The sequence below is a fragment of the Papaver somniferum genome, chromosome 6, assembly GCF_003573695.1.
Source record: "Papaver somniferum cultivar HN1 chromosome 6, ASM357369v1, whole genome shotgun sequence".
NCBI lineage: Eukaryota > Viridiplantae > Streptophyta > Magnoliopsida > Ranunculales > Papaveraceae > Papaver > Papaver somniferum.
Window position 1 is genome coordinate 135,059,341 of NC_039363.1, and position 22,113 is coordinate 135,081,453.

Below are 22,113 nucleotides of genomic sequence, written 5' to 3' on the forward strand. Positions count from 1 at the left end.
ATGAGCTCGCGCATCTGCTAGCATTAAGAGCAGAGGTGGAGGTACTGTGGGTTCTCAGATGACTCGCTTAGACAAAGCACGTACGGAGTGTGATGAACATGAAAGCACTCTTGCGCTCACTCGTAATGCAAGAGGTAAGGGAAAAGTTATAGGGGACATCCGCAGATTGATAAGCGAGGCTAACTGGGAATTATCTCAGGCCGCCATTCAGTGTGACGAGGGGCGTTTAATGGCGGAAGTCGTGGATATGGACATTGCCCGTTGTCGGGCGTTAATGGCTGATTAGGTTGCATGTCCTTCTGTAGGGTTGTCTTTTCATTTTGACGCTTGGTTTCCCTTTTATGTATGTTCTGAATCATTATGAATAGTTTTTGATTTTTAAGTTGTGGAGTGTTGTTTTCTTCCCTTTCTCTCCTTTTTTTTTTTGAATGTGCTTACTCCCTCCCTCTCATGCTTCTCTCTTTTTTTGTGATAAGGGTATGCGTACTCCCTCTCTCTTTTATGAGGGGGTTACCACTGATAAAAGAGGGTTAACGCCTTAGTAAAATGCACCTACTCTCCCCTCTTTTTATTGAAATGGTATTAGGTGGGGTGTCCTAGTGAAATGCGCCTACTCCCCCTCTTTTATTGAAAGGGTGTTGGGTGGGGTGGGCATTAGTGAAACGCGCCTACTCCCCCCTCTTTTTGTTGAAAGGGTGTTGGTTTTCACTAACGCCTAGTCTCCCTATTTTTATTGAAAGGATGTTGGGTGGGGCGGGCGTTAGTGAAACGCGCCTACTCCCCCTATTTTTATTAAAGGGTGTTGGGTGGGGTGGGCGTTATTGAAACGCACCTACTCCTCCCTCTTCAGTCGATCAAATGCCTTTGGCTGACCTTTTTCCGATTTGTCAGTCAATCAGGCACCGTTGGCTGTCCTGAGACCGTTCATAGGTTTGTCAGTCGATCAGGCACCTTTGGCTAACCTGAGACCTTTTGCAGGTTTGTCAGTCGATCAGGCGCCTTTGGCTAACCCGAGACCTTTTGTAGATTTGTCAGTCGATCAGGCGCCTTTGGCTAACCTGAGAACTTTTGTAGATTTGTCAATCGAGCAGACTCCCTTGGATGACCTGAGACCTTTTGTAGATTTGTCAGTCGATCAGGCGCCTTAGGCTAACCTGAGACCTTTTGTAGATTTTTCAGTCGATCAGGCGCCTTTGGCTAACCTGAGGACTTTTGTAGATTTGTTTGTCGAGCAGGCGCCCTTGGCTGACCTGAGACCTTTTGTAGATTTGTCAGTCGATCAGGCGCCCTTGGCTAACCTGAGACCTTCTGTAGATTTTTCAGTCGATCAGGCGCCTTTGGATAACCTGAAACCTTTTGTAGATTTGTCAGTCGATCAGGCGCCTTTGGCTGACCTGAGACCTTTTGTAGATTTGTCAGTCGATCAGGCGCCTTTAACTAACCTGAGACCTTTTGTGGATTTGTCAGTCGATCAGGCGCCTTTAGCTAACCTGAGACCTTTTATAGATTTGTCAGTCGATCAGGCACCTTTGGCTAACCTGAGACCTTTTGTAGATTTGTTAGTCGATCAGGCGCCTTTGGCTAATGTGAGACCTTTTGTAGATTCATATATACCACTCTTGACAACTTACTTTTATTGCTTGAAGCATATATTTATACATTACGGGGTTCAGGCGTGAAACTTTTTCAACCATTTACGGTTGATGGGTGTATTGACCTTGGTTCCATCAATGCGCCTAATTATAGTATCCGCTTTCTGTAACTTTTCTTATTTCGAACGAGCCTTACCAGTTTGGATCAAACTTACCGGCGCTAGCATTTCTTTGCACGTGAGAGGCGATTTTTAGTACCAAGTCGTCCACCTTGAAGGTTCCCTCTTTCACGCTCTGGTTATAATAATTGGCTGCGCGCTTTCTGTATGCTTCCGTGAATCGCTCTGCTCGCGTTCTTATATTATATCTAGGTGGGCGAAGCGACTTATCTCATCATGCGTGTTGTGGATGGCCATTGCTACTCTTGCCGATTGTATTGCTATCTCCGGCGACAATATTGCTTCTTCTCCATAGACTAGTGAATAGGGTGATGCTCCGGTGGAGCTACGCTTCGAGATCCTGTATGCCCAGAGTGTTAATGGCAACTTCTCGTGCCACTCTCTATGATGATCATACACTATCCTGCTGAGGATTCAGATGAGCGTCTTGTTTGTTGCCTCAGCTTGCCCATTTCCCTTTGGTTAGTAAGGGGTCGATGTATGAAGTCTTATGTTGTATTGGCGGAGCAGGTCGAGTACATCCTTGTTCACAAAGGACTTGGCATTCTCTGCTCTAATTATCATAGGCGCGCTGAACCTATAAATGATATGTTCTTTGATGAATGCGGCCACAGTTGCTCCAGCGTAATCTTTGAGATGTATTGCTTCTACCCATTTCGATGCATACTCGGTGGCCGTTATTATGTATTTATGGCGCTTCGAAGATTTCGGGTTGATTGGGACAATGAGATCAAGTCCCCAGCTATGAAACGACCATGGTGTCACTATGCTGTGTAGTTGCGTGTGGGGCGCTTGGATTAGATTTCCGTGAGTTTGGCAACTTAAGCATTTTCGGACATGTTCCGCGGTGTCGCCTTCCATGGTCGGCCAGTAAAATCCGCCTTCGTAAAGCTGGAGGAACAACTTTCGCATTCCTTAATGCTCGGCGTCATGTGACCGCATTATCACCTCCGCTGCTTCTTGGTCCGACATGCATCGCAATATAGCCCCGCTGTAGCTTCTGCGGTAGAGGATACTGTCATGTACGAAGAAACGTGCAGATTTCTTCTGGATTTTCAGGGCCGCTTTCCTTTCGCCTGGGAACTTTCCGTGTTGGATGAAATCTACGTAAGGCTGTCTCCAATCTACTCCCTCGACTGTACAAACTTCTGCGGGTTGTAGTGGAGATTGACAGTCGGCGCAGCTGTCTTGGAGGGCCGCTGCTTGTGCGGACATGCTCGGCCAGTATACTCCCAGTCTCTGAAGTTTTCGGTAGAGGTGAAAAACGTCGGTTTGTCCACAAGTTTCCTTGTGGAGTTCCTGAAGTAATTTCTCTTCCTCCCTTCTATTCACACATCTCGCGAGTGATCCTCCGTCATCTCTATAGTACAAAGCCCCTTGGACTATCACAAACTGTTTCAAGGCGTGGGTTGGCATTACCCGATCCTCATCCATCCTGGTGAGGTCCTCAATATACACTCGCCTCCAGTCGTCGGCTTCTTCGAATGCAAAATCTTATTTCCACATGCTGGGTAGTTCTTTTTTCCGTATTGTGACCGTACCCTCTTCTTTGTCGTTTAATTGCACTTTGCTTGCTAAGGTTTCCAAGGCATCCGTGTGTTTATTCCCGCCTCTGCCAGTATGGTCAAGTGTTGACCCTATTTGGTTTATCAACATTTGAGCCTCTGCCCGGTAAGGCGTTAGGTGCGGTTCTTTAACATAAAAATCGACATTCACTTGGTTTGTCACGATCTTCGAATCTCCTTTGACTTCCACGCTCCCAAGGTTAAGTTCCATCGCCATTCGTAGCCCTAGGATTAGCGCTTCGTATTCGGCGAAGTTATTACCGCATGGGAAATACAGTTTAAACGAGTACGAGAGTAACTCGCCTTGTGGGGCTTCAAACACTACTCCGGCTCCTCTAACAGTGCCATATGATGAAACGTCGAAGAACATGGTCCAAGGTTTGTCAGAATCCGTGACTGCCACCTCACCGAGTAAGTATCCATGCACCTCATCATCCCATTCTCCTGGAAACATAGCCATCAAGTCGGTGATTGCTTGTCCTCTTATTGCGTTTGGTCGTTGATATCTAAGTTCGAATTCAGACAATTGTAGCAGCCATCGAGCGGTCCTTCCGGTCAGGACATGTTTGGATGCCAGGTAAGCTATGGGATTCGCCGCGGCTACCACGATGGTCTCATGTGCTAAGAGGTAGGGTCACAACTTCTGTGTTGCGTATATAAATGCTAAGCATGCCTGTTCCACGCGCGGATATCTCAACTCTGCATCTCTTAATACCCGTCTGACGTAATAAATGGGCGATAGCTCATGTCCTCCCATGTCTTGTACAAGGACTGCGCCTATCGCTGAATTGGTAAACGCCGTATATAGATAGAGAGTACTGGCGGCTTAAGAACCCTGGGACTAGTAAGGCATTGCTTCAATTTTTCGAATGCGGCACGATGCATCTCACCCCACACTAAGGCCACCCCTTTCTTTAGTAAGGGGAGGAACGCGGTCATTAGTTGCGCTAAGACTGGTACAAAGTGTCGTATGTATGATATCCTCCCAATGAAGGCTTGTAATTCCTTCGCCTTTGCTGGGGGCGGCATAGTCATGATTGCCTCGACCTTACTCGGATCTACCTGTATCTCTTCGTTGGTTACCACAAAGCCTAAGAATTTTCCTGATTCCACGCCAAAGGCGCACTTAAGGGGATTCATTTTAAGCTTGAATTTCCTACACCTCTCGAAAGATGTCTTTAGGTGGGAGACGTGGCCTTCGGTTGCTTGTGTTTTGACCACGATGTCATCGACGTATACCTCCACTATTTGATGCAGCAAATTGTGGAATATGGAGGTCATAGCGCGTTGGTATGTGGCACCCGCATTTTTTAGACCAAACGACATCACTATGTAGTAGAAATTTCCGTACAGGGTTTGGAATGCAGTCTTCTTCGCATACGACGGGTCAATTTTTATCTGGTTATAGAAGCCATCCATGAAGGAAAATCGTCATTTGCCTCCTGTCGCGTCTAGCGTCATATCGATATTAGGCAAGGGGAAGTCATCTTTTGGGCACGCTCGGTTTTGGTCTCTATAGCCGACACAACATCTGATCTTTCCATTATTATTTGTCACCGGCACAATATTGGCTAACCAGGTCGGGTGTTGGATAGGTTTGATGAATTTGGCCTTCAACAGTCGCTCCACCTCTTTCTTTATTGCATGGGTTGTGGCTCTGTGGAACTCCCTACTCCTTTGCTTTACTGGTTTGAACTCAGGTGACACCCCAAGGGTGTGAGCTACGAGATTGCTATCGAGTCCTGGCATCTCATCAAAGCGAAGACATCCTTGTAATCTCTCAGCAGGACAATTAGCGCTTCTCTCTCTTATTTGTATAAACTCTTGCTTATCATGATAGGGCGCATGTCTCCTTCTGTTCCCATGTCGATTTCTTCTATCCCGTCCATAGTGAGGCCTCCGGATGTCCGTTCTTCTGTGATTCTAGTAGTTGCGTCTGCTAGCTGATCCAAACTTTGCTCCGTGTTTTCATAGGGAGTCTCGATTTCGTTTCTCAATACTTCCATGCAGTCTTGTTCATATGTGGACACTCCCTCAGTTAATTGTTATAATCGATACACATACCCCCCTTCCGTCTTAGAGAAGCGTTGGAATCTGGGATGCTCCTCTTGCTTTCTCTTTCTTTCCGCAGGGAATACCATCCGAGATGGGCTAAACACATATTTGGCTGGCTTCGGGTCTTCTTCTTCTCCCCATTTAGGTAGCGGGATGAGCTGTACTTCGGGCACTTCATCTGCTTCTTTCGGTTCATCATAGAAGATCGCGTCTGCCATGTAAGCTTCCCCTGGGTCAAAAGGATTGCTAGTGGATGGAATCCGGTATTGCTTACCTCATATGTTAGTCTTGACACATTGGTGGTATGTTGACGCTACCACCTTGTGATGGAGCAACCATCCTCGCCCTAGTAACACATGGAATGTGGTATCGTCTTCCAGCACATAAAACGGCGTTGGCGCTCGGATAGGACCGATCTTCAGGACCAAGTTGACGATTCCAATAGTTGTCTGAGCTTGCCCTCCGAATCCTTTTACCGTTGTGACCCGTCTGATTGCGGACCTTTGTACACCTAGAATGTCTAGTGTATGCATGGAGATTAGGTTTAGGGACGCGCCTCCATCTATAAAAGCTCTCTTTAGCGGTTGCCTGTTAATGTACGCCGTCAGGTATAAGGGTCTAAGGTGTTCCTCCGGGTAGAAGATATCTTCTTCTGTGAACACAATCGCCTCCTTGGGGAGGACACCACAGGGTCTTCCTGCTGCGATAGCCGTTATAGCCTTGGATGCTTCTTTGATTTGATTTTCATTGAAACCGAGGGAATCAAATAACTGTTGAGCCAACACGGTTTTGGCAAACTAACAAGCTACGCCTTATGTATTAGCGAATGCTGGGTTCTCTGCCTCGGCTTCACATGCCTCCTCTTCGTTATCTTACTAAGGCCTCCAAACATCTCCGCTTGGATCATGAGAGAACATCATGACTTGGTGTTGGATTGCCTTGCCATTATCTGGATTTCCCATCTCAATCTCTCCTATCTCCAGCTTCTTCTGGAACAGTCTCGGCAGATTATAACAATCGATTGTAGGGTGTTGTATCCTTCGGTGAAAGTGGCAGTACCTAGCATCGTTCTTGTCAATGGTGCTGGGGTCCATCTTTGTCGGTGGAAGTTGAGTTTCTTGATTTGTTATCCACTGCTCCAACAGACCCACGATCTGGTCCTTACTGCAAGGTAGGGGCGGAGGGAGCGATTGGGTGCTCCAGCCCTCTCGTTTACTATTGGAGCGAGTGTTCCTTGGTACAGTTGACATCGTGTTAACTGTGTTATGTCAAATATAATCTGAATTACGTTCCTCAACACAATCAGAGATCCTTGCCGCCGTTTCTTCCAGCTCGACAAACGTTGGGAAGCGGAAATTGACCAGGATTTTCTTAAACGACGGAGTCATTCCCCGTACACAGATTTCTACTAATGCTTCCTCCTTAACTTCCTCGTGGCAATCTAGAGTGATCAGTCGGAATCTGGTGATATATTTTCCTATATCCTCGCTTGGGCGCTGGTTGCATTTGCTCAGATCTATAGTTGTAACCTTTCCTTTTGCTGAATAAAACTTTCTGAGAAAGAGAGTAGACATAGTTGACCATGAGCTGATGCTTCCCGGCTTTAGGTTGTCATACCAGGTAAACGTTGTATCAGTTAGCGAATTTGGGAACTCCCTTAGACATAGCTTCCCGTCGGTTGCGCGATCATTCATGGTAGACAGTATTCGGCTAAGGTGTTCCCTCGCATTTCCTTGCCCGTCATAGACTTTGAATTTAGGTGAAGTATAGTCCTATGGGTATTGATACTCTTTGATTTACGAGGATTAAGGGATAGCCATGAAATCGTAATTATCTTGCTTGACAACCCTATATGTCATCTCCAAGTATTTAGCCATCGCTTCTTGCGTTATAGCTACGGGTCCCTCTTTTTCTTCTGTAACTTACGCCGCCTCTTTAGTGTTCTTCTCGGCGCTCGCTGCCTTCATAAGTTTTATCAACTGTTTCTATCTGCGTATGTGGTCTTCCAACTCCTCCTGCATCTCTTTGAGGGAAGGCTGTACGGGTGGTGTTTCCTCGATTTCTTGTTGCTCATCGCGCGCGTCGTCTGACTTTCTCGCTTGTGTGATGGGCTCTGATACTATCCCTACTCTTTCTCCTCTGTGTTGAGTGGCAGGACGTTCGGTGGATTCTCTGTTGCGCTTGGGTTAGCGCTTCCTACGTGTGTCATGGTTAGCTAGGCACGACCCTCCGGGTGTGGTCGCCAAATATTGAGGGGTGAATTTAGGTTTGAGGTTCTACCCGTCCTAGCTAGACAAATGACCTCACTTTGCCAAGAATAGTAAGAGAGAGAGTTGTCTTTCCATTGTACCTTGTCCTTCTTTATATAGACTTTCCAAAAGCCCCTTCCTTTTATGACATCATGCCATGTGTCCTAAACTTCTTTAATTACTACTAATGTCATTCCTTCTCTAATAAAACCTCCTTCTTTCCTATTAATTCCTCCATTGTCCTTTCCATCTAATAGACACTTTCTTGGTGGGCTTGGTCTTTAGTCCCTAAGTCCCCCTGTCTCATGTTGGGTTTGCCTCCCCTTTGAGGGCACACTAGCCCGGCTAAAGGGGTAATATTTTTCATGCATCAATAGCGCTCATCATTGTATTCTATCGTTTGAAGGCGAAGATCAACCTAAGCTTTTGGAGAACTTCTTCAACAAAAAGTAAGTGAAGAATGAACCACCTATATCTCAAGTTATATTCATTTTTCTATCTATGAGACGATGTCGTGTAACTAATTAGATTATTGTAAGCATATCAAGAATTTCGAGTCAAATTTATCTTGTAATTAGTTCTCGAAATATATGACTAAGCTTAATTAACAATTGTTCATACTTGATGAATTTCGGTTAAGTACAACTTTTTGTTCGTAATCTAAATTATGATTCAAGATTGTCATTGAAAATAGCCTGGAACAATGATATTTTTCGTTGATGTTATTTGAGAATATTTAGAATTGATTTAGAGAGAAATATATAACTACTATTATTATCGGATATAAGACAGTATGTATACCAGTCTTACAAACTCGGAGAACTGTTATAGGTCCGAAACCGTAGTACATGTACACGTACCAGAGTAACTATATGTCGACAACAACTTTTTTGTATGCATACCTTGAAAAGTCTGTGAACTTGTGAACCCGCAACCGCACGTAAACCAGTATGCGTACTGAAAAAGAACTACCGGTTTTGGAACCGGTGTGGTATCCGTACCAGGTACACATACCTGAAAAGTTATGTATGTTCTTGAATATTAATTTTTCTTAAAGGTACACATAAATATGTTCACGAACAAGGTTTAAGTATATGTACTTGCCCTGTCTATTAATTTCAGATGCACATAAAATTAAGTTTGTGAGATAATTAGCATTGAACAATCTCTAAAAACACTATAGACATATTTGATCAATGATTGTGACTCAAGATTAAATTCTTAAGTTCTTTATGAAAATGATCAAGCTTATAGTTCAGTTGGCTAGTCTCGGCTAACCATTCATGAACGTTGTCTTTGTACACGGTTCGGTTACGGTTCATCCTAACCAGAATCCATATCTTAATATGTCAATCACAGTTCAAAGATTCATCTAACAATGGATATTGTTAGCTTGATTCCAAAGCTATCTTAGTTTAAACCTAAAGCAACCCATGCTTTGAAAGTCTATAAAATGGGAACCTCAAGCAACTAGGATATTTGAATCCCGACACTACTTTTTGTGTGTCCTAGTTGTAAAATAGAGTCGTCCTCTTCCTAAAATCCTTTTATGGTTTAACGACTACAAAGATTTCATAAGGATTCGTGAAACCAGGTAAAGCTATCTTTTATCTTGATAACTTGAGTATCCATATCTTATTTGATTGTTAAGTTGTTCACTTGAACAAGATAGATAAAAATCATCAAAGTTCTCTTCGTCCCAGACTTTGATCGATTCCACAAGTTTAATACTTGTGAGGTGAACAATAATCTAGGATACACTTCGGGTAGCATAAGTCCGGATTGTGAGGTAAGCTAGGCTTTATCTATAGCTATTGATTTACAGTCTCACCTTGATCTACGATCAAAAAGGAAATCACACATAGAGGCTTATTTTTGGGAGGCAGATTGGTTTAAAGTCTTCAATTGAGTTGAAGCAACTCTTAGGTTGTAAAGGACATCAGCTAAGAGAATCATTTGCTCGGACAACTCTTAGGTTGTAAAGGACATCAACCAAGAGGCGTAAGGAGTGCGACTGTAACTGAAGTGTTGTGAGGTTTTAATCGGTCTCAACTATATTACATTCTGAAGTTAATTGGTAGTAGTCTAGTTTCTGTAGCGGCTTAATAAGTTTGGTGTTCAATCTGGCCTAGGTCTCGGGGTTCTTATGCATTTGCGGTTTCCTCGTTAACAAAACTTCTGTGTCTGTGTCATTCTATTACGCATTATATTGTTTATCTTTATAATTGAAATATCACAGGTTGTATGTAAATTCATTCAAGTAGATACATCCATCCTTGTTTGTTGGATGCGACTTGATTGATTACTTGTAAATTGATCTTTGGAATCACACAAGCTGTCTCACACGTAAATCAGTTTCATGAACTAGTCTCTGTAAACTTTCTGACCGTGAGAGAAAGAGATACAACTCTAAATATTGTTCCTCGATTGAGATTTATTAAGCTGAACTCTCGGAATTGTATTTAAGTTTGTCCATACGGATTGCCTAAGAAAAGTTGGTGGTGTATTTTGGTACCCCCGGTGTTTTCAATTGGTAACAGAGCAGGCAAACAAGTTTAATACCTAATAAGTTTTGTGTTCTTAGCAATATGACTATATGGACAAGAGTAAAATACCTGATAAACGTTTCACCAGTTTAAAAGAAATTGTTTTTATGGATTCTGTAAAAGAGTCAGAATTCTCAAACTCTCATATAAACGAATATTTTGTTCCCATAAAACCGTTGGATATTGATAAGTGTTATCCCTATTATCTTACTGATGAGTCTGACTCAGAAGTAGAACGGGTAGCAGCCAAAGAAAGTTATGAGATTTTCAAGCGTATAGAAACACAAAGTCAATACTCTCATTGGTATTATTTTTATGAACATGATTCCAAAACAAGGATTTTTCTTGAAGAACATGCCAAAGTGAAATCGAGAATTCTTTAACTCAAAGCTAAACTTAAAGATAATTCCTTGGAGATCGAACAATTGACAAGTAAGAACTCTACTCCACGTTGAGATAGTGAATCCAAAGAAAAAACTACGAAAATAGCTTATGTGCAAGGCGATGGGTAAAAAAAAGTAAGACCACTTGTTGTTCATGATATACTAATAAAATCGTTGTCAGAAACTTGTAATCGAAGTATTGTTACTTTGACAAGAGATGACCAGTTTAAATTCTCTGACCAGAAGAAAAATATGTCTCCAAGGAGTAATTGTTATTTACAAAACAAGTGTGATAAAACTAACGTTTCCGATTTCATTGAGACTCAAAAAGTGTGCTTCTATTTCAACACTAAAGGAAATGTTCAAAGAAAGTGTAAACCGATGTTGGAAAACTATCAGTTTGACTGCCTTCAAAACACCTTTGATTTAATTCTGAAGGGTATGTCTGATATTCGGATGTCTAAACCTATTGGGGTGAAATCACATTCAAGCAAATATGCTTTTAGGAATGTTAGTAATTTATGGTCCACGAATATTCGAACAAGTCAAAAAGGTAGTATGCAAAATCGGTTAAAAAAGAACTCAGTGAAACCTTCACATATATGGGTTCGTAAGGATACTCATACACTTCCTGAGAAAATTGATTTTTTCATCAATGAAACAATTCAAGAAGCTAACATGAATATGATCATTACATGATACAAAAACATTATTGATAAACTCTCATCATTCATACAATCAACCTTAGGTAAAGGTTCTAATCTTGTTTCTTTTCACGATGATAGTAATTTCTATGATCACTTCTCATGTCCCAAAAGAACTGCCTTAGCAAAAGAAAGAGGTAAACACAGGAGTAAATGTCAGCAAAAATCGCATGGTGCGTGTACAACTCACATTTTTGTAAACTAGGCATATGTCTTGGAACCTTGTCCATAAAAATCCTGCTAGACAAGGATTGTTGTTTAATAGGTGTATTATTTGTTTCAAACAGTACTTAAAAGTGATGAGCTATTTTTTTATTTGCAATCTTTACATATTTTATATGTTCTCAACCAAAAGAGTGCAAAAACTTCTCATTGAGCCATGCTCCAGAATTTTCAAGCATTTAATGATAAAAACCTTTCTGATAAATACTATTACTCTTGTGCTCTAGACCCCTGTTTATTGAACTAAGAGTGTATTGATGTTCAAAAGGGAATATGAATCATAATAGAATATAGAGTGATTACAGTACTGAAAAAAAATGTCTTTGTGCTCTCTAAAAATGGTTACCGTCGTGTAAAAATATGTCTTTAAAAACTTTTTAAGAAGTTTGGTTTGCGTACCATGAGAAGGTACCTGTATTTGTCATTTGTGACCGTACGAAAACCCCAATTTCAAGTTAGGTCACGAACCGACCTTCAACCCGGAAAAATACCCCTTGAAAACTCGTTTATATACTTAAAATTGTGATTGAGAAATTCTCATCCAAGGTGTTCCTCAACCAAGCATGTCTTCTATGTCACGGATCATTGGAAAGCATGGAGAAAGCTCTTAATTGTGATGGTATTGAAACAAGAGGAAAGAAGAGGAATCTGGTTGATAACGAAGTTGTTGAATCATCAGAAGATCTTTCTGGTGTGAATTGTTATTTTGCGTATGATCATCAAGATGTTGAGCTTGAAGAGATGATCTCTGCAGATGTTATTTGTGATTTTCTTATACAATTTGAGGAAGCAAAACTAAAGTTTGTTGAAACGCTAAAAGGACTAGACATGTTAAGAACTAAGATGATAAAGGTTTCCGATGACCTTGTTCTCATGAAATCTCATGTTTGTGATCTTCTCAATGAGGATATTTTCTCTGAAGAGATCGTGGATACCGTTGATGATAAATTCAAGGTCTCAATATCGATGAAGAGTCTGGAAAAATCTAGTTTATTTTGTTTTCAGTGTTAATTTATAGGAAACTTCTTTCGAGAATTTATTCTTGTTTTTGAGAAAGATAACTAGGGTTTGGTATGGCATAAATTGTGATTACACAAGCTATTTCCAACGATTTTCATCTTGCATATTTTTAGATTTATTTATTTAAATTCTAGAGTTTTTGGAAGATGAACTTGCAGTATGTAATCATTAATGGTTTATTGCAAAAGTCTTATGAGATATATATGTCCTTTACTTTATGTCAACTGAACTGATATCTCATATATGCTCATATTTTAAATCTATTATGTTTTTATAAACTAAAAATAGAACAAACTCTTTGAGAATTTTCTCGCAGTATCGATATACTTGTGATCACACTTCTGTGTTATTAATGTACTACACGCTCCGTAAGATTTTCTTATGTTGAGTTATACAGATTGAGATTATCTCTTTGTTCGTAACTAGCATTGAGATTAATTAAGTCGATGTTAAGGATACAAATCCATGTGATTTTTTAATGCCCGACAAAATCCTTTCTTTTTACGAAAATAAGGTCACTCATGTTGTTTTCTTGGGAATGACATCAAATTGGGGAGAGTTCTTAAATGAACTGGTGCTTAATTGCTATATCTTTGTGGGGTGTGTGGATGTGGAATTTACAGGGGATGCTTGTATTTTAAATCTCCTAGATGAGCGCTAAGTATTTTCATACTATGTGATATCATCTAAATAAAGTTGATATGATGAGTTACATATTAACTATGTTATTATGTATTATCTCTAACTTCCTTAAATCATGAAATATCTTTTGGTTGAATTCATAACGATCCCATGATTTTCGTACCTTTCCCAAATTTTATTGACAAAAAGGGGGAGAATTAGTTAGTAGTTTCGCACTATATACATATGGTTTACGGATCATTATGTAAGGGGTAGTGAGTCAATAATCTATAGGTTTCACCTATTATGCAAAAGATGTAAGTATTGATTAGGGGGGGGGGGGGGGGGGGGGGAGACATATCACCGTAGTATTACTTCAAAGTTGTGATACAATTGAACTTTGGAGAAGATAATAATACTATGTTTCTGTATAACGACGATTGAGAATATTTATTTTCAAAAGGTGTTAGCGCTATGGATACGGATCTTCAACAACAACGATGATGAGTTGAACACGTTCATGCAACTTGAAGTAACAAAGAATTCAAGGAGTTGAAGAAATCAAGCATGATGGATACGAGGAGTTTTCAAAGCTTTATTTTTTATCCATATGATTGATAGTTTTGTCATTAAAATTGACAAAGGGGGAGATTGCTAGACAATTGCTCGGTCGAACTCACAAGTGTTGCTATCTCAAGCTTGTTTTCAAATATAGTTATCAAAACTATATCTTGATTTCTAGTCTACAATTAGTTAAGTCCCGGATTAGGATAGAAGATATAGTTGAGAAACGGACATCACGGCAGTCATCATTGCGTTTTACCGTTTGAAGGCGAAGATCAACCGAAGCTTTTGGAGAAGTTCTTCAACAAAAAGTAAGTGAAGACTGAACTACCTATATCTCAAGTTATATTCATCCTTCTATCTATGAGACGATGTCGCATAACTAACTAGACTATTGTAAGCATATCTAGAATTTCGAGTCAAGTGTATCTTGTAATTAGTTCTCGAAATATATGACTAAGCTTAATGAACATTTATTCATACTTGATTATTGTTCGTAATCTAGATTAGATTATGATTCAAGCTTATCATTCGAAAATAGCATGGATCAGCGATATGTATCATTAATGTTATTTGAGAATGTTTCGAATTGATTTAGAGAGAAATATAGAACTAACATTATTCTCGGATACAAGACAGTATGCATATGTCTTATAAATTGGGAGAACTGTTATATGTCCGGAACCGTAGTACATGTACCTAGTACACGTACCGGAATAACTATATATATCGACAACAAATTTTTGGTACGCATACCAGTACACAAAAAGAGAAACTTCATTTTAATTAACGAATTAGGAACATAAAAAGGTTAAAAAAACAAAAAACTCTGAATCAGCGCCCAGTATAACTCCTATCATTCTGAAGGAATCCATCTACTGCAACACCACATTCTTCGTATTCATTGGCTAATATGGAGGTATCTTTATTACTGGCTTGGTCACAATGGATCAAAGTTGTGTACTTTTACTGGAGTGTTTGAAAGTTCCTGAAAGATTTTTTTCCTCTACAGAGTTACTAACTCTTCGCCTAATAAGGTTTTGGAGACTTGGTCTCTTGAACATAATTCAGTCGGCTTGATTAACACAAGAAGATATATGCAACAACTAACAACCAAATACTTCTAATTTCAAGAATCTTAAAATAGGAGTCCCAGTTGAGCAGAATTAGGATATAACCGATCGGCCACAAAACAAGTCCTGCATGCATTTTTTGGTCTAAAGAACAAGCATAATAATGTAAAAAGCAGTCTTTACTCTTCAGATCAGTTTGGAACCCTTGCTGTTCCACCCCCAAGGCCCAATCATTTGGCACAAGGATCGCTGGTGAACATCGTGCAACCATGCTGCCAGATTCTCAGAGAGACCTAAAAGAAAAGAGCTATGCACAGTGGAAAGATCAGATCAAAAACGAAAATTAGACTAATGTTTGGTTTCGAGATTGTAGCATAAACAAGAAAATGCCTCCGGCAACTGAAACATTAAGAGATTCAAAATTTCCTGCCATTGGGATGGTAATGAGCTCAGAAGCTTGTTTTGATTCCTCTGAAAGACCATTGCCTTCACTGCCCATTATCCAGCACAAATTTTTATCCATCAATGCCTTTGCAAGTTCTCGGGAAAGTGGAGATGAGGATTTCGGTCCTTGGTCACTCTCTGGATGTGCAGCCAGCATCTTCATTTTGTTTCTCTTCTTGAGAGTTTCCAAATGAGCCCAATTACCAGAAACTACAGGAATTTGAAAGGAAGCTCCTCTAGCCGCCCGGAGTGCTTTGTCGTTGAAAGGATCGCAACATCCAGGAAGCATAAATACACCGTCCTGTTTTGTGCATAAACATATCGATTGACCAATACTGATAAAGAATGTCAAATACTCAAAATTACAACAGATAAGAAAATAACATACCCATCCGAACGCAATAGCGGATCTAAGTAATGCACCCAAGTTACCAGGATCCTGTAATGTGTCCTCAGTTAGTTCGATCATAAAAGCACACGGCCAACACGAAAATATGAATAAGAAATGCGCATAAACACTACTTGGTGGAAGCAATACGCACCTAATTTTTATTCTACAATCTGACAATGAACTGAAATCACAAGGGTTTCTTGAAATTACCTGGATTCCATCAAGAACTAGAACCCGGCGAGGCGAAGGGAACAAATCATGAATGTGTGTACATATCTCACCATCAAACACTTGTATATAGGAAGATACGTGGAAAGCATGCAAGCCAACACATCAAAACATGATGTACCGCGGAACACCAAATAACTCCCGAAGAGTTACTTTATCCCATCCCCAAAAGGAGCTAAGATCAACGGTGAAGAGAAAGTTAGCTGACACGGATGTGACAGGGGTAGAAGACACTTGTCTGACACGAGCAGGCGCCTCAACTACCCGCATTAAACACTCTGAGCAGTATACGTGTCGATCAACCCGTGGAACGAATGAGGATGGTTCTGCGTGATCAAGTGATGAACGAAGACCTCCGCGGGACGGACACGAAACACAAGAAGATAAGGATTCAACGGTCCTCAGATATGGGTCCCAGACTCTAACCCTATAAATACCCCATCTCCACCAAGAGTGGGGGGGATCGGAAAAATCAGGGAGAGAAGGAGAGAGAAGAAGAGAGAATAATTGTGAGTGTAAGTCTTTTACAATAGATAGACATATGTAAACTCCAAAGTCATTCGACTATCCTTGTAACTCTCAAGTACATAGTGAAACAACAAACCCCGTGGACGTAGGCCTTTGTGCTGAACCACGTAAACCCCAGTCTCATTTACATTTCAGCACTTTACGTTCGTCTAAAACCCCATGAATCTCTATTTCTATGTTGGGTCTTCTTTATCTTTACTCAGGTCCCGTGCTCAAATGCCTCGCACGGTGTTATTAGATGAGGCTGTGACAAACCCGAGGGTTTTGAGCCAAGGAATCGGCACAAATGTATCATCAGTATGAGTCTGTCTAGATTACGAACTTTGGTTGTGAACACGTAGATGCCTTCGTGATTTAAGTGTTTACAATTTGGCGCTAGAAACAGGGACTTCGTCCTGGTAAAAGATCTATCTTATCCTGTGATTTCATAATTAAATTAGCGTAAGATTGCTCTGCTTCATTATCTCTGACAGTATTTATCTTTTATTAACTTTACCATGTTCAAAAACGCACCCGTTGTCTTCGGTACTACCGGAAGTATCGTCGTTTACTGGTTAAAAGATTTATTACTTAGATCCACGGATCTACATTTTTTTAGATCTCGTACAGACCTATCTTTCCGTTGGGTTTTTGTAAGTTTTCAAAGGATTTACGTGCAGTTTTAAAAGGGATTTTCTCGCTTTTCCTCGTACTTTCAATAAATCCGCACTTTTAATAAGAATTTAATCCATATACTTTAACTCATGTTTAATCAAATGAGCTTCCCTAAGAGTTCTCTGTGGCCCTCGGGCAGTTTCTCCCTGTCTTGGAATTAGGAATTTTCGCAAACTAACCCGATCCGCACGGACATTTCTGTTTCCGCTGTTTGAAATTCCCTTGTGCAGAAAGATGCAAGAAGTAGGAAAATCCAGAGCCACGTCGAAGGAAGCACCGAGGACAACCCCGGTCATCACCCGGAGCAAGCAGAAAGGAGACAAAGCCAAAATGACCAGTCAGAGACAGGACACTGCGGAAATCACTTCGCCTATGAATGCTAATTCCGTTGCAGCCGCGGCCCTCAGAGCAGCGGCAACAAAATATAATACGACAGCGGCAGTCCCGAAGACTACGGAAGCCATGAAAACTCTTGCTACGAATCAATTTCACCAACCAAAAGAAAGGGTGGATGAATCCAGAACGTACCAACCCGCGCATCCGCCAACCTTCGGAATGCCATCAACCAATGAGCTGAATCAAACTGTGCGGTGGCTCTAACACCGCAGATGGGCACTCCGCCCGATCTGGGAATGCCAACAATCGAAGCTGAACCTCCCCCGCCTTTAGTACAAACCATAGAAGAAGGCGGCACGATGGCCGTAATAGCACGAGCTGGGACTCCCAATCAAGGGTCGAACCAATCAGACCGATTGATGGCCGAACTTGAAGAATTGAAGAAAAGCCAAAAGGTTTACGCGGATGCTGTGGCTTTGTTGGCCAGAGAAAACCAGGATTTAAAAGACCGGATTGCCTTAAGCACAAAGACGAGCCAACAACTCGATGAAGCAAATTCAAAGGCACCCGAACCAAACCGAGACCGAAGAGTCATCGTAGCAGCCAATGGAAACGCGGCCAGGGAAGTAGCGCATCCGACCCAGATTATAACGATGGAGAGTCAAGCTATCACGAGAGGAACGTAGGGCACCACCGCGCGATGGAAGAGCTGCGTGATGAAATGATGGCAGAGATCAGGCAATTAAAAAGTAGACAAGGCGGAGGAAGGTTAGAAGAGTCATGAGAGAGGCTAACTCCACACCCTTAACTCATCGCCTGGCCAACACCCCTATTCCACTCAAATGCCCTGTCCCGACATTCGAATGCTATGACGGATCCAGCGATCCCGCTGCACACATTCGGTATTATAACCGTGTACTGGCTAGATGGAGCCAGAACGACGCAGTACTCTGTAGATACTTCCCATCGAGTCTGAAGGGATCGGCATTGTCTTGGTTTGATAATCTGCCGCCAAACTCCATCCACTCCTACGACCAACTCGCAGAAAAGTTCTTAAGAACTTACATGTACAACAAGGCTGTTAATACTGGAATGGATAAGCTCTTTCACTGGCAATCGGCTATAAGGAAACCACGAGGGAATACACCAACAGATGGCACAAGGTCTGCCAAGCCATAGGAAGTGTGGACCCGGTGGTAAGTATCAACTGCTACAAGTGGGGATTAGACCGAATGAGTCCACTCTTTGTTGAGATTCATGGAAGCGTGCCAAGACAGGGGGGATCTTCGAATAATTATTGAAAAACACGCTCGTCTTGAAGAAATCCAGCGTGAAAACCCGAGGGCGTACCCACAGAGAACTCACCGTACAAATTCCGCAGAACAAACCACTGGAACCAAAAGGAATTGCTCGGTGGAACGACCTCACGAAGATAGGAAAGAACGAAGGGACGAAAGGCGAAAGACGATCGGAAGTTCGAAGATCAAGTTTACACAAAGCTCAATGCTAGCTATGCTCGGATCCTGCGAGAGATCAAAGGAAGGGAAAATCTGGAATGGCCATGGTCTAAGGGAAAACAACCCCCAAGAACCGAGAAATCCAAAGATTACTGTGAATACCACTGTTTCAACGGACACCAGACCGAAAAATGTAAAAACCTCAAAATAATGATCCAGAAATTGATTGATGCTGGCGAGCTCAAACATTACATACGAAAGGATTTCACAGAGGATAGATCTAAACGAACCAAGCCAGTCTAACTTCCAGAAGGGAACCGCACAATCAACACCATCTCGTGTTCTGAAACCGCAGGGCCCTCACTTACAACACAGATAGGAAAGAGGCTACGGAAGCAGTTCGAGGACCGATGCGAATTGTATAAGATCGATGGGATAGAGGTGGACGAACATGAAGAGTGGATGGACTCACCTATTATCTTCGATGCTGAAGATATCGACGAAGATATGGAAGACCATAACGACCCCCTGGTCCTCACACTACCCGTGGCTGGATGTAACCTTAAAAAGATCCTCATAGACGGGGGAAGCTCAGTGAACGTTCTATTCTACGATGCATTCAAACGAATGAAGCTCCATGAAGAACATCTAATGAACTCTTATTACACCATCTACGGATTTAATGGAGCACCCACGAAGCCATTGGGAGACATCGTGTTGCAGGTTGACGCCGGACCCAACACGGTTCAGCGTAGTGGACGCCCCGTCCCCCTACAATGCCATCATTGGACGAAAATGGTTACATAAACTCAAGGGAGTGGCGGCAACGTACTACCAATATCTCAGATTCCCTACACCTGAGGGAATAATGGAAATCAAGGGAGATCGGGTCTCTGCAAGAGAGTGCCAAGCCACTCAGGATCGCATCAACAACGAACAAGAAAAGCAACACAAAACCCGAAGACTTAAAAATAAAGAAGCTGCGAAGGAGAAGGCCATAGACCAGTTTCTCAAGGAAACTACAGGAAGGGATTTGACCAAAGATGATAATGTCCGGAACACAGAGACAAGTACTTCAGCAGCCAACGAGGGACGGAAACATACCAAGTAGCAATTAAAGAACGTCCAAGTCCTCGGGGATCCGAAGCCGGTTTTCACGCCAGTAGAGCCCGTAAAAGAAATCAACATAGGAACGGAGGAAAACCCGAAGATGATCAAAGTAGGGACCATAATGGACGAAAAGAGAGAAGATTCTATGACCAAGTTACTTAAAGAATACACAGATGTATTCGCCTGGAAATTAGGAGATATGCCTGGGATTGACCTAAAAATAATCCAACACGAGCTGCGCATCAAACCAGGCACGACACCTTTCAGACAGAAAATAAGAAAAGTTGCGCCGGAATATCATAAGGCAGTGGAAAAAGAACTTCGAAAACTACTCGACGCAGGTTTCATCAAGGAGGTCAAGTACCCTACGTGGATCTCCAATATGGTTGTCGTTCCTAAGAAAAATGGGGGGGGGGGGTTAGGATATGCATCGATTTCACTAACCTCAACAAAGCATGTCCAAAAGATAGTTATCCATTGCCATGCATAGATCAGCTGGTAGAAGCAGTAGAAGGATATGAAGAACTATCATTCATGGATGGACATTCTGGCTACAACCAAGTGGCCCTGGCAGAAGAGGATCAGCCACACACAGCGTTCTACACACCACATGGTCTTTATTGCTACACTAGAATGCCTTTCGGACTTCGAAACACAGGGGAAACATACCAAAGAATGGTCGATGCTATCTTCAGGCCATGGATCAGAAGTACCTTAGAAATCTACGTTGACGATATGCTCGTCAAAAGCAAGCTGCGCAAAGGTCACCACAAGGATCTGAGAGACATCTTCGAAGCAATGAGGAAACACCGCATGAAAGTAAATCCAGAGAAATGTACGAAGACCTCCGCGGGACAGACACGAAACACAAGAAGATAAGATTTCAACGGTCCTCAGAGATGGGTCCCAGACTCTAACCCTATAAATACCCCCTCTCCACCAAGAGTAAGGGGGATCGAAAAAATCAGGGAGAGAAGGAGAGAGAATAATTGTGAGTGTAAGTCTTTTACAATAAGATAGACATGTAAACTCCAAAGTCATTCGACTATCCTTGTAACTCTCAAGTACATAGTGAAACAAAAAACCCCGTGGACGTAGGCCTTTGTGCTGAACCACGTAAACCCCAGTCTCATTTACATTTCAGCACTTTACGTTCGTCTAAAACCCCATGAATCTCTATTTCTATGTTGGGTCTTCTTTATCTTTACTCAGGTCATGTGCTCAAACGCCTCGCACGGTGTTATTAGATGAGGCTGTGACAAACCCGAGGGTTTTGAGCCAAGGAATCGGCACAAATGTATCATCAGTATGAGTCTGTCTAGATTACGAACTTTGGTTGTGAACACGTAGATGCCTTCGTGATTTAAGTGTTTACAATGAACATTAGCTTCTCTTTGGTTATTATTTAGATTGCAGAAACTGGTTGGAATTCTCATTAGAGCTATTGCTTCAATAGAATCGATTAACTGAACCCCGGATACTTTTTTCATCACAGTTGAACTCACACGAACAATACGCATAAACGAATAAGATAAGCCTTTAGGAACTTCTACGCCATCCAGTACAAGTAAACAATCCACAGTAGTAGGTTTTCCTTCTACCAATTCTTGGAAATTGGTAATTTCCCTACACCACATTAGTTGATTATTACTTGATAAGTAGTAGAAAAGAGGTAAAAGTGAAGCAATTTTGAAGGGTATAGAGAAAAATACCTGATGAGGTTTGTACCAACAACAATAACAGAGGAATGAGAATGCCGATAAGACGAGCTTTGGCGGAGCTTTAAGCAATGTTTTACAAATGGGTTTGTAGGACTGGAAATGAAATCAACATTAGAAGGTAAAGTTGGAACAGATGGAGTACCTGAGTCATCGTATCTCCTTTTTGTAGGGTTTAACTGTAAAACCCTATCTCGGAAGCTAATTGAAGCTGAAGATACTTGCATCTCCTCAACTTAAAGTTTTTATCTTTTTTTGTTTATCCGTTTGTAGGAAATTCAGTCTTTTGCTATTTCATTTTTAAGCCCCAATGCTCTGTAATTGGGAGTTTGGAAATATCCATATATTTTAATGAAATTGGGAATTGCCCCCATACTGGCCTGTTACACATTCAGTCCCTCGTCGTCACCAATGTTTATCGGGGAACTTTTTCTCTAGCGCAATTTTGCTTTTTTGTATATTAAAAACTCACCA

At 41.7% G+C, this 22,113-nt stretch overlaps 1 protein-coding gene across 1 annotated transcript; it reads right to left on the reverse strand.

The window, feature by feature from the left end:
* Positions 1-15,080: 15,080 nt before the first annotated feature.
* Positions 15,081-21,866, reverse strand: LOC113291531 (uncharacterized tRNA/rRNA methyltransferase YsgA-like). Its single transcript, XM_026541056.1, has 5 exons — positions 21,634-21,866; positions 21,306-21,547; positions 15,819-15,874; positions 15,606-15,656; positions 15,081-15,518 (listed from the first exon to the last, which is right to left on the reverse strand). The coding sequence occupies exons 1-5, from the start codon at positions 21,864-21,866 to the stop codon at positions 15,117-15,119; spliced, it is 984 nt and encodes a 327-aa protein (XP_026396841.1). The 3' UTR covers positions 15,081-15,116.
* Between the last annotated feature and the right edge of the window lie 247 nt (positions 21,867-22,113).

Coding starts and splice junctions, on each gene's coding strand:
- LOC113291531 (XM_026541056.1), bottom strand. CDS start 21,866: ATGCAAGTATCTTCAGCTTCAATTAGCTTCCGAGATAGGGTTTTACAG. Junction 21,548..21,633: donor GTTGGTACAAACCTCATCAG/GTATTTTTCTCT, acceptor AATGTGGTGTAG/GGAAATTACCAATTTCCAAG. Junction 15,875..21,305: donor TAATAACCAAAGAGAAGCTA/ATGTTCATTGTA, acceptor AGATATGTACAC/ACATTCATGATTTGTTCCCT.